The 13,392-nt window shown below is 44.6% G+C and overlaps 1 protein-coding gene across 1 annotated transcript in view; it reads left to right on the forward strand.

Annotated features, from left to right (window-relative positions):
• Positions 1 to 9,083: 9,083 nt before the first annotated feature.
• LOC132533722 (polycomb protein EED-like) overlaps positions 9,084 to 13,392 on the forward strand; it is a 385,841-nt gene continuing 381,532 nt past the window's right edge. Inside the window, 3 exon segments of the mRNA XM_060175777.1 lie at positions 9,084 to 9,200; positions 12,410 to 12,506; positions 12,509 to 12,561. Of these exon segments, the coding sequence (XP_060031760.1) occupies positions 9,084 to 9,200; positions 12,410 to 12,506; positions 12,509 to 12,561 (267 nt within the window).

The raw sequence follows: 13,392 nt of genomic DNA on the forward strand, positions 1-13,392 counted from the left end.
ACTGGGAAATGAGAGGAATGTTCATCCCAGGAGAATGGCAGGTATGAACATGGGGAAGCCTTTCCATGATGGCCTGGACCCTACTTCCAGTCTGGGCCCCCACACTCCTGACCCTGGTCCTGGACCCCCAACAGACTGATCATAAACCTACACTGGGAAGGGTCCCTGCATTATACTGGCCCCTTCTTCCTCTACTAACACAACTGACCACCTGAAATGGCACCTGAAAATGTGTGGCTGTCTATATTCTGCCCTGCACTCATGCAACAGAGAAGAGTAAACCCTCCATTCATCCTCCAAACCCCTCCCCAATGCATTTATATAAGCTGTGAGGAGATCAGAAAGTAGCATCAACTCCAAAACGTAGTGCACCAAACATGCCTTTAGTCTGTTCCTGGAAACCTGGCTGTGACCTAAACTTCATTCTCACATGAAATGCCTGATTTGGCACACTGCCAGGCAGACATGTGCGGGACATCTGCAGTGGCCTTGTCTTGTCTGCTGCCCCCACTGCACCCCCTCTCAGTCAAAGCATTGCACTACCTGGTCCTTGAAAACTGCTTCCTTCTCCTTAAGCATTTAATAGCTCCATACAGTCTACTCAGCCTCTAATCTTTTTTTTATTTGTTTGTTTTTTCACACTGTAATATACCACATTGTAGACCTTGGCACGCTGCATGCACAGATACCATAGCTCCTATAATGACATGATGGATCTATTCCTACCTTTTGCTTTCTTACCTTTACACTACTTTGTGTGCTCCCAAGAGTTTATTTCTCAAAGAGTGTGTTTGCTAAAAGGACATATGAGCAGCCATTGGCATGATGGTTTTGATAGGCTAAGCCCCTTGGTTTGCAGGGGTGGCCACAATTCTGCTTGATGTGTAGTGTCTACATCAACTCACAGTCCTTGTTCTCACAGCCATCCCCTGTGGGAGGTGGCAGAGAGATATCAGGATTGCAGGTCTTTGCTCATCTTAGTTAGTGTTGAGAGATTCTGCTTGACTAGGACTGATTCATTAACACAGTAGCAGCACTCTCCTTGTAAGAAAACAATCTGCCATCAGAAGTTCTAGTGCAGGGAGGTTTTGAAGAGCCACCTGGGCATGTGAGGTGATCTGGTGTTGCAGTGAAGCCAGGGAAACTGTGATGGTGTCTATAGTGAGCTGGAACTTGTCCTTGAAGTCTTGTGCTCTTAAGAGACTATTCTCCAAGACTCCTCTGGCCACCAAATGTAAGGTTAGAGATATGCAAGGTTGTTGTGGGGTAAACATCTGAGACCACTCGAGGCCAGTTGATTGAAATTTGAGTCTTTATTTTAAAATATTTATTTGTTTATTCCCTTTTGTTGCCCTTGTTTGTTTTTTACCGTTGTAGCTATTATTATTGCTGTTATTGATGTTGTCATTGCTTGGTGGGACAGAGAGAAATGGAGATAAGAGGGGAAGACAGAGACAGGGAGAGAAAGACAGACACCTACAGACCTGCTTCACTGCCTGTGGAATGACTCCCCTGCAGGCGTGGAGCTGGGTGTGCGAACTGGGATTCTTCCCCCAGTCCTTGTACTTTGCACCATGTGCGCTTAACCCATGGCACTACTGCCTGACTCCCAGAAATTTGAGAGCCGTTATTAAGCCAGATGGTGACTACACTCAACAGTTAAAAATACTGCTCAGAATGCTGTCTGGAGCTCGGTGTAGCACAGCCATTTTAGGGGCAGGTGCAGGAAGCAAGCTAGGTTACAGAAGCCCAACATGCGGTTGTTAGGGTGGTCTGTTGCTGCAGTCAGGATAACCCGTTATGAAAGCAATCAACAATTAATAATTTCAAAACACTAATAGCTACTTTTGTTAGCAAAGTGGTTGAACAGGTTCAGGTTAAGTCAAGATGGAGTCAGTTATGTTAAGGAAGTGGGGAGCCTGTCACATTCCCCACTGGTTTTAGAAGATGATACCTAAAATCTTTGGTCTACCTTGAAGATCGTCTTTGCCTGGTTCGATATTTTTAGTAATAGTATCCAATGATACATTTCTGGTTTTTAACTTGAATTCAATTCTAGGAATGGGTCAAAATGTTTGTCTGTTCACTGGACCTGAATAGAACACTAGGAGAATTCTCAGTTCTGAGCAGCACCGCAGCCAGCCTGACAATTCTGAAATAAGTCTGTCTCCTGGGAGTGAGAGTCTGGACTTGGTTATGTGAAGTTACAGACTTAGAATTGTTCTCTTTTTATCCTGAGTCTGACTGTGGCCTGCCTTTTCTAAATTGATGTCTGAAAAGGTACTCTAACGCAGGATGGGTGAGGATGACTTTGGGTTTTGGTTTCAGTTTGAACGTGCTTTTTCCAGCTCTGTCACCAGATCCAGTACAGTGGTGTCAGAGTGGTATGTACTTGGCAGAGAACTTTGGAGGCCAGTGTTGATAGCCTTGTGGAACCTGTGGGGCATTGCACTCACCTAGGGAAGGAAGGAACACTGTTTGGATGTTTCTTTGAAGCTTCTGTGTTTGTATACTTGAATCGACAGTGTGAGGATTCTGGAGACTAAAAAGAGATGAGAGTAAGGCCTGGTCTATAGTCCAGGACCTGGATAACTCACAGGCTCCATGGAAGCAACACTAGTGGAAGGCTTTCTTGGGAGCTCAGTGACAAAAGCCTTGAGCTTACCATCCAATAAAAAATTTTCTCCCTACTCTTTTCCCTGATCCAGCTTTCTAATCTTTCTTCCAACTATGACACAAAATCCCCCAGATAGCCTGGGTCCACCTGTATATTAGATGTCAGGCTCAGGAAAAAAATACCTTATTTTTTATATTTATTTTCCATTTTGTTGCCCTTGTTGTTTAACATTGTTGTGGTTATTAATGTCATTGTTGTTGGATAGGACATAAAGAAATGGAGAGCAGAGGGGAAGACAGAGAGGGGGAGAGAAAGACAGACACCTGCCTCACAACTTGTAAAGTGACTCCCCTGCAGGTGGAGAGCCAGGGGTGGAACCGAGATCCTTATGCTGGCCCTTAACGCTTTGCACAAATTGCGCTTAACCCACTGTGCCACCATCCGACTCCTGCAAAAATTCCTTCTATCTTCCTCCAAGATGGCTCAGAGAAGGTGGGTTCATTATGTTACAGAAATTATTCCCAAAGCGCAAGACTTGAGCCAGTATTTGGTGCATTAGAGGACTTTATTACATCGGTGTATAAGAGACTCCAGGTCACTCTGGGAATTTCTCTCTGTACCTTTGAAAAGCACACGGTTTTATTGAGGTCCTACTCCACAGTGGAGTGGAGAGAGCAGGTTTGTTTCACTATTACAAAGTAGGCAGAAACAGACAAAGGCAATCTTTCCGGTAATCGCTATACACCTTCCTTATCTGTGGTGTGGGTAAAGAAAGGGAAGAACTAGTGCCTGGCATGCATCAGTCTAGAGACAGCTCAATTTACTCCCTAGTCATCAGTTTTCCTTTAGCACTGCTGTCTGGGGCCCATTAGCTTAGCAATGTGGAGGGGAGGGAGGGAGGGGTAACAACTACAGCAACTGTTTTAATTGCCAGGAGAGCAAGTACAAAGGAAATGCAGTCTGAGGCTATGTCTCCATATCAGAGAGGAAAGGCACTTCTTCACCAGGCACATAGACTAAAGTATCCACATGGGGTAAATCAGGAGAGTATGCACTGTTGGTATGCTTCTAGTTCTGCTTCTGGGGTCTATTCTGTTACATTGCTTGACATTGTGGTCTATTTACATGGTCATTCTGTTACATTGGTTTGGTCTTGCTCTCCCTGCCTCCGGGAGATTTTGGTTTAGTCCTTGCTAGTTCTGGGCTTCTTCCTTCTCCCTGCCCCCAATTGTAAGTACTTCCTTGGTTCCTGATGTGGTGGCCAGGAGGAGAGAGATGGGGGAGCCCATTGTGTTGTGATTAGGTTGTTGGACTGTTTGCCTGCTCATGAATAAAGATTAAACTGCATTCTCAGCTCAGCCATGAGTTTCTGGTCGTCTATGTCTCCCACCCGTGAAGCCAGCCCAAAGAAAACAACAATGCACTCTGTGATCATCTATTTTCTCATAATAATTATTCTTAATAGCTACATCTTATTTCATTGTGTATATATATATATATATATATATATATATATATATATATATATATATATATATCACAACTTTCTTAGCCACTCCTCTGTTGCTGGGCACCTGGGTTGCTTCCAGGTTTTAGCTATTACAAATTGTGCTGCTGAACATAGGTGTACACGTATATTTTGGTTGGGTGTTACGGAGTCCTTGGGGTATATCCCTAGGAGAGGAATTACTGGGTCATATAGAAGGTCCACCTCTATCCTTGTGTGGGCTCCTAGGCTGCTCTCCACAGTGGGCGGACTAGTTTACATTCCCAACAGCACTATAGGAGGTCTCCTTTGTCTGCACAATCTCTCTAGCATTTTTGCTGCTGTCCTTTTTGATGCATGCCACTCTTACAGGGGTGAGGTGGTATCTCAGTGTTGTCTTTATTTGCATTTCTCTGACAATCAGTGACCTGGAACAATTTTTTCATACGTTTGCTGACCTTTTGGATCTCTTCTGTAGTGAGTATTCTGTTCATCAACTCTGCCCATTTTTGAATGGGCTCATTTGCTAACACATTTCTAATAGTGACTTATTCTTTTAAATATTAAATCTCCTAAAAGCTTAGACCAGGGAGTACAGATGCAACTGGTGGCATTATTTTCTAAGATAGGACTATATATAAATAACATTAAAGGACATAATTTAAAGGACATAAATTTTGGTGAGTTTTTCTATGATATGATATCTTAACAATGGGATTTTCAAAGTTAACCCAATTGCCAAATAATTTGTTTATAGCAAGAGATTGTCTTCTTTTTTTAAAATTTATGTATTTATTTATTTCCTTTTGTTGTCCTTGCTGTTTCATTGTTGTAGTTATTATTGATGTCGTTGTTGTTGGATATGACAGAGAGAAATGGAGGGAGGAGGGGGAGGCAGAGAGGAGAAGAAAGATAGACTCCTGCAGATCTGCTTCAGTGCCTGTGAAGCGACTCCCCTGCAATTGAGGAGCCGGGGGCTTGAACCGGGATCCTTGTGCTGGTCCTTGAGCTTTGCACCACCTGCACTTAACCCGCTGTGCTACTGCCTGGTTCCCGAGATTGCCATCTTAAACTCTGAGACAGCAGGAACCTTCCCCTTTCCCTATAAATCCAGTATTTTCTTTCTTTTTTTAAATTTATTTTATTTATTTATTCCCTTTTGTTGCCCTTGTTGTTTTATTGTTGTAGTTATTATTGTTGTTGTCATTGTTGGATAGGACAGAGAGAAATGGAGAGAAGGAGGGGAAGACAGAGAGGAGGAGAGAAAGATAGACACCTGAAAACCTGCTTCACCGCCTGTGAAGCAACTCCCCTGCAGGTGGGGAGCCGGGCTTAGAACCGGGATCCTTATGCCGGTCCTTGTGCTTTGCGCCACCTGCGCTTAGCCCGCTGCACTACAGCCCGACTCCCATAAAGCCAGTATTTTCTCCAGTTCTTAAATCTTAAGTGTGGGGCTCACTTTCTGGCATGCTTCTCTCAAGTCATACCAACTGATACTGCATCTACGGATCTAACCTAATCAATGCAAGGAGTACCACCTCAGCATGTTTCACGTTGGACTATGTTCAGAGATGTCAGGTGTTGAATGTTACCGAGCTAGCTTCACAGGTGGAAGAGAGAGACGACCAGGGACTCATGGCTAAGTGGTACGCAGTTCAATCTTTATTCATGTGGAATGCAGTGCAATCTAAGCTATCTCTAATCACAATCCTGTCCTTATATATCCTGAGGTGGAACTGTCAGGTCGGAAGAGGATGTACCTAGGATAGGGGGTGGGGAGAAGGAAAAAGCCTGAACCAGTGAGGATTAAACCAATGCCCTGGAGGCAGGGTGGTGCTTAGTTAACAGTGTTATGTAAATAGACTGCAGTGTTAAACTGGCAGGGCGGTGCTTAGTTAAGCAGGATTAGAGACAGAGGCTTTAAGCAGGGGGGAGCTAGTTTACTGCCCTACAGAATGTCAACTCTTCAGCTTCATTACCCTGCTGAGACCTTTCCTAGCTCATAGGACTCCTTAATTCCATTTAGGGTGGTGCACTTCTTAACAAAGTCTCAAGACCTATATATAGACCAGGGCCCATGAACACATGCATCTATAAAGTAAGAGGAAATAAATACCTTTAAGCAAAAGTGCACAATAGTTTGCAGTGAGTCAAAAATGCAGCAAAGCAGAAAGATCTAAAAAGAAACCATAAAGTACCTAATCAAATAGTTCTACTTAGACCTAGATGCCCTCTTCCCTCCATCACTCCAAAGCTCACTTTGTCAAAATAAGGACTACAAAAGCTGAATAAGGGCATGAGATGGGCATACTTTAATGATAACTCTTTAGTCACTACCAGGACATCCCATCACCTGGGACTCTAGTCAGGGAGTCCTGGGATTCCCACAGAGACATGATGGGCCTAGACCTCTAAGTGATCTCTCTCACCACTGTCACTGGTCATCTCCATCAGGAACAACATAATAGACCCCTTTGTGGAACAATTATGTTGAGGACCTTGCAATCAAGCTGGATCAACAATGGTAGGACTATTATTCCATTCTCCAAATGGAGGTTGGATAACTTACTCTACCTATCACCAGAGGAAGATGGGTTCTGAAATTAATGCAGCCCAGAGTGTTCCTAGTAGTGACCACAGAATGTGAACTCAGACCTACAGGGATACAGACGTTACAACAGACTTTTGTGCTGAATATGGGCTCCAGATCAAACCGGTGGGGTTTGTAGTTAAAAATATTTATATACTTTTCCCATATTTGGAAGCTACTCTCTTCCCTGATCCAGATTTCCAGTCCTTTTTCCACCTATGACACCATCTCCCCAGAGAAGAAGTTGGGTCCACCTGCATCTCAGATGTCAGACTCAGACAAAAACTAATGGTCATGGGACCCTTGGAATATACCTAAAATAGGCCTACCTGCCTTTTACAAAACAGAGACCCCAAATTTTCATCTGTAATATTTTTGCCTTTAGGCTCATGATTAGTCAAATATTTGATCTACTTTGTATCTTAACTCTTCTTCAGCCACCAAGTTCCAGATGATACCATGATGCCAACCTGACCTCTCTGAGCAGATGACACCATCAGGTGTCATGGAGCCCTGCCTCCCCAGGCCCTTCCCCTGCTAGGGAAAGAAAGAGACACGCTGGGAGTATGGATCAACCTGCCAATGCCCATGTTCAGCGGGGAAGCAATTACAGAAGCCAGACCTACCTTCTGCACCCCATAATGACCCTGGGTCCATACTCCCAGAGGGGTAAAGAATAGGAAAGCTATCAGGGCAGAGGGTGGGATACAGAGTTCTGGTGGTGGGAATTGTGTGGGATTATCCCCTTCTTATCCTATGTTCTTGTCAATATTTCCATTTTATAAAGTAAAATTATATAAATTTTAAAAAAGCCTTCAGAATTGTGTGGAATTATACCCCTCTTAAACCCACAATCATTATTAAATCATTGTCAATCATTATTAAGTCAGTGATATAAATAAAATTTTTAAAGAAATTAATTTTTTAAAGTATTTTATTTTATTTTATTTTTGAGAGCAATGCTGAGATAGTAATATACAGAGAGAAACACCAGAGCAGTGCTCAGGTCTTGCGGGAAATTGAACCTGTTACTTTGGAGCCTCAGACATGACAGTCTCTTTGCATAGCCACTAAGCTATCTACTCATGCCCAATGCTTTTAAAAGAAAAAAATATTAATGATGAGAGAGAGAACAAGAACATTGCTCAGAAAAGACCTCAGGCTTGCCAGGTCATTGATTTATGAACTTCACTACCTCCCGTGCCACTGGAGGATCTGTCTTTAGTCAGATATGTGGAGTCCTGGGAGTCCTGAGATAGCCTGATCCAAGTGCCTTCTGCTAAAATCATCACTGTACCAAAGCCACACACTGTGGGCAGTTTGTCCTGACTCCCCCGTCCCCCAACTGCCTCATGACCCCTAATCTCTGACCTTACTATAATTAGAACAGAATCTTTCTCTCCTAGGAGCCTCAGTACTTGCTCCAACAGTCCTGAATCAAGCTCCAGGATGCTTTAACTACTGTTAATATGCCAGGGCGACATCATGGCGGTTAATAATAATAATAATATCTGTCATGCCTGAGGCTCGAATGTCACTGGCTCAACCTTCAGCACCACCTTAAGCCAGAGCTGAAAAGTGCTCTGGCTAACTTTTTAAAAATTAATAAAAAATAGAGCACTTGAGAGTTTAGACTTATATTCCTACTTCTAGAATGACTTCATCCACTTGACCCAGCAGGAGCACTGCCTGGAGGACACCCATCACTCAGTCTCATAAATATGCATCAGGGCTGAATTGGGCGGCCCTGAGCAGAACATGGGGTGGGGCCTAGAAACCCATCCCAGGCCACATCCACCTGGCCTGAGGGGGCGTGGCCCGACGGGGCGTGGCCTGGATCAGCGCCCACTGGACCACTGGAGAACTCAACTGGCGCCTGCGCACCTGCCAGGGACTCTTTCACTGACAGGATGGGGGAGGCCAGTCTGGCTTCCTCTAGCATTTCAATTCCCATCTGAGTTTTTAAAAGTTGGGCTGTGAACATCCCTGTGCATAATGTGAAGGCTTTAACTACTGCATCGGAGATTACAGAGCCGAGCCGTGTAGTGGGCCACCAAGGCTGAGTGGGCTGGTCCACGGCCCAGACTCCAGCGTCTTCCAGGCGGCTGGGCATGTAGGTGTGGGCAGTGTTCCTGCACCGTTTGCGTAGGAGCTGGGGTTGAGGGGAGACCCTCAGAGCCCACCTCTGCTGTCCAAGCACTGGTGGGCAGGGGTCCTGTGAGGAGAGGAGAGGCAAGGCACTGCCTTCAGAGCCCAGCGATCACTCTCAGTCGTTGACTGGCCAGACACGTGCGGGCGGGCACGTGTCTTTGTCAGCAGTGTGGAGGTCGCCAGCCCGCCCGCCCATGGAGGCTGGGAGCCCTTTGCCACACTGGTGACGGCAGGGGAACATGTCTGAGGGAGGTGTGGCAGTAGTGGTAGTGGTGGGAAGCTACATGCCTGCCACCAAGAAGCAGAAGCTGAGCAGCAACTGGAACAGCAACCTGAACCTGTCCTGGGACAAGAATGTGAGTGCAGTGTGGTCTGGGAGTGCAGGGCTCTGGGTGTGCTCTGCTCCCATCCCACTGGCAGCGGGGGAGTCAGAGCAAGGACTCCTGGCTTTGTGAGTTTTTACAGACATTTATCACCCTTTCTCTTTCTTCCTTTCCCCTTCCTTCACCACCCGTGGTCACATTAAAAAAATAACAATGATAATTTTCTAAATGAGACTGGAGCAGGAACCTGGCATGCGTGGAGTGGGGGATGGAACCTGCGACCTTGTGTTTGCAAAGCCTGGGCCCTGCCTGCTGTGCCTCCTCCCCAACCTCCAAAGTCGAATCTGTTACTGTTATGATTATGATTATGATGACTATTACTAAATTTTTAAAGCTCTGCCATGGACCTTGATGACTCATCTAGGCCCAGTGACTGACTGTGTTGAGGCGAGTCATGAGACATGGAATAATAATAACAAGTTGGCATTACTAGGGCAAGGGAGACCTGCATAATGGTTCTGCACAATCACATTTCTGCCTGAGGCTCCAAAGTTCTAAATTCAGCCCCCAGCAACACCAGCAGCTGGTGCTGAGCCATACTCTGATAAAAAGGAAAAGAAAGAAATGAATGTTACCACTAAGCCCAGTTTCATGGTGAAGTTTCTATACAGTGAGCTCCTCAAACTGTCTTAAGTGACGATGTGTTCAAAGTTGCTCTTCTAAATTCTGAAGCCTCTTCTGATAGACCACTGCTAGGCTAAGGATACAGGTGTTTCTTCCTGGGCACCTGCTCTCTGGGCTGGAGAGAACAGGACCGGAGCCAACCTGGGCTGCTGCTTAGCTAACAGAAGAGAGACCAGGAGAGGAAGAGAGACCAGAAACTCCTGGCAGAGATGGAAAGCAATGGGTTTTATTGATCAGAGACAACACAAACCGGAAGTGGCAAGTCAGAAATGAAATGACTAGGAAAGGGCATGGAGAAAAGGAAAGAGCAGGCGAATGTTAGAGACTCTTTTAGCAACTGTTGTGAAGGTTTTAACCCGTGGGTGGGATTAATTAATACCCTGAAGACAGGGCAGATCTCAAGGTACAAAGAAGATAGATCAGGCAAAACAGTGCTTATGTAAATAGGCCATGGTGTCAGCAATGGAGGATGGAGCAGGGGGGGCTGCCTGACAGACCTCAAGATCATAGCTTAAACTGGTTTGTTACAGGAGGCTGGTGTAAGTTTCTCAGGGTGTGTGGTGTTTGTTTTTGTTGGACCAATATTAGGAGTAAAGGTTGCATCTTACACATCTAGTCCCTAGAGTCTTCATCACTGAAATACACTGGCACAGACACAGCCTTTGCAAGGTAGGCCTTGACTTTCAAAGTATACAAGATAGTGGGGGCTTGTCTGTGGGATTTATCCTTGAACTTTCTGGAGACTGCATTTTACATCATTTTCCCTTTCCTGCTTGTGTTCCCAATCTTACTCAGTATTGGGAGTTTACATTTTGTAAACTATTTATTTGTTCCCTTTTATTGCCCTTGTTCTATTGTTGCAGTTGTCATTGCTATCGTTGTTGGTGGATAGGACAGAGAGAGAAATGGAGAAAGGAAGGGAAGACAGAGGGGGAGAGAAAGACACCTGCCAACCTGCTTCACCACCTGTAAAGTGACTCCCCTTTGGGTGGGGAGCCGGGGGCGTGAACTGGGATCCTTAAGCCGGTCCTTGCATTTTATCAGTGATTAGAACCTGGTACTGGATACAGGTAGTAGGTTAGAATTCCCACAGATAAGGAGTTGGTAGTATTACAGTGGGATAAGTGCAAGTGAGTTTGAAACCTGCAACCCTACCCAGCAAAAGATCAGTTAGGTGAAATAAGACAGAATATTAAAGTGACTGGCACACATGAGGCCACATAAAGGTAGTATCATTCCCACCATTCTCATTGGGGGTGCTTTCTTTGTATTTTTTGCTGATATGTTAAGGCACCAATTCTAGAATTCACTTGGGACTTTAATGCTTAGAGGACTCTACTGTTTGTAGTGTCCAGATTCTTCTTTTTTTCTTCTTGTGATAAAGGATAAGGAACAGAGAATGAGATAGACTGTAACACCACTCCACCACTTGTCAAACTTCCCCCAGCCACCCAAGATGTTACCATGTGGTGACTTGTGCTGGCACCCTGGTAAGCCACCTGCTGTCCCCACCCTGTGTGGGGCTATGTGTAAGCTTGATAGAGCTTAGGGAGAGCTCCCCCATCCCTGGATTAAGGTCTGGGAAAGACACCCACTTGTAAGTCTCCCTTGCTGAGGTGAGCAATGGGGAGAAACCACATCTCTTATACTTAGCTCTTCCTTTTTGACTCTCAAGCCCACAGAAACCTCCCTACCCCTCTCCATTAACCGCAGGCCACATGGCTGCCTACCTTAAGATTCATTTACTCAAAGTTCACCTCACCTTCTGATCACAGAGGAGAACACACCTTATCATACACTCCATCATACACCTCAGACCCCAGACAAGAGAAATTCTCAACTATATGGCCTTTGATATCCATCTTCTCTCTGTCTCTCTCTACTGGTTTAACCCCTATGTTTCTTCCAAATACCTTTGGATAATTAAGTTGTTTGCGTCATGGTGAATAAGTGTCTTGTATCTCATCAATTCCTGTGATACCAGCCCCATACCATAGGGGCAAGCTGACCTTTAAGAAACCTGTAATTTCTGACATATTTGAATAATGTCCTTAGTTTGGTTTTCTATTTAAACTCATGCCCACCTGATAATAAAGGAGATTTGAGAACACATCAGTTATCTCCCGTGTCCCTGCTTTGTGTCATCCCTTGAGAGAGAGAGAGAAGGGGGGGAGGGAACCAGTTGGATTAGCTTTCCTGTTGGTGTCACCCCACCTGAATGCCAACAACCCTGCCACTTTTTTCTTTTCTCTAGATGATAGGTGAGAGATAAGAGAGATGGAGAGACAGGATAGACCCCACAGCACATCTCCACTACTCCAGAAGCCCCACCCCCACCACACAAACTGTCCTCTATGGTGGCCTGGGACTCAGACCCAGGGTCTTAGACATGATAGCCTGTATACTCCACAGGTGAACCACCTGCTGACACCAGCTGATATGCTTTTTATTTGGAAAATGCTTTTTTTTTATAACAAGCTACCCAGTAAAAGTAATTTGCTACTAAAAAAGAGTGCTCACACTTGGTGGATTTTTCCCCCTAAACTTATTCCTTGCAGTATGATGCTGTCCGTGTAGAAGGTGATACAAGTTCAGAATGCCCCGATACACATACCATTACCATGAATGCACCTGGAAGGTAAAGCTGGGGGAAAGGAAATGGAAGTCAAAGAAGTGTAAATACTCCTTCAAGTGTGTGAATAGTCTCAAGGTATGTGCTGAACACTAAGCATTACAGTTACTTTGCAGTGGAAAGTATCTTTGAGAAACTGTCGAGGTTAGAGTAATTCCAATTTAGATTATTCTCAAGTTTTCTGTTTTGTAGTTGATATGAATAGTCATTTTGTATTGCTTAATTTTTTACTTTGTTTTAAATGGGTAATACTTGGCACATAAGACTATTTTTTTTCTGTTTTTATTCAAGGAAACTATTGTGGGAAATGTTACTCTTTTGATAAAATCTTAAAAATATATAAGTAGCACTTGTTTCTGAAAATAGTTGACTAGTTAACCTTAAGTCTGTATGAATTGAAAGATATTTTTGTGCAGTTCATACATATGTTTTTTAAAATTTTTATTTTTTTATTTATTCATTTTGTTGCCCTTGTTATTTTGTTGTTGTAGTTATTATTGATGCCATCGTTGTTGGATAGGACAGAGAGAAATGGAGAGAGGAGGGGAGGACCCAGAGGGGGAGAGAAAGACAGACACCTGCAGACCTGCTTCACCACCTGTGAAGTGACTCCCGTGCAGGTGGGGAGCCAGGGGCTCGAACCTGGATCCTTCCACTGCTCCTTGTGCTTAGCGCCACCTGCGCTTAACCTGCTGCGCTACTGCCCAACTCCCACATATATGTTTTGTTCTTTGCTTGTGATTGCTTTCAAAGAAAGGGTATAAATGTGGGATGGGGAGATAGCGTAATAATTATGCAAAAGAGACTGTCATGTCTGAGACTCCAAAGATCTCAAGTTCACTCTCCACACCACTGTAAGCCAGAGCTGAGCAGAAGCAAAAAGAAGTTGGGGGGGGGGGTGACAGTATG

Source organism: Erinaceus europaeus, chromosome 17, assembly GCF_950295315.1.
Source record: "Erinaceus europaeus chromosome 17, mEriEur2.1, whole genome shotgun sequence".
NCBI classification, from domain to species: domain Eukaryota; kingdom Metazoa; phylum Chordata; class Mammalia; order Eulipotyphla; family Erinaceidae; genus Erinaceus; species Erinaceus europaeus.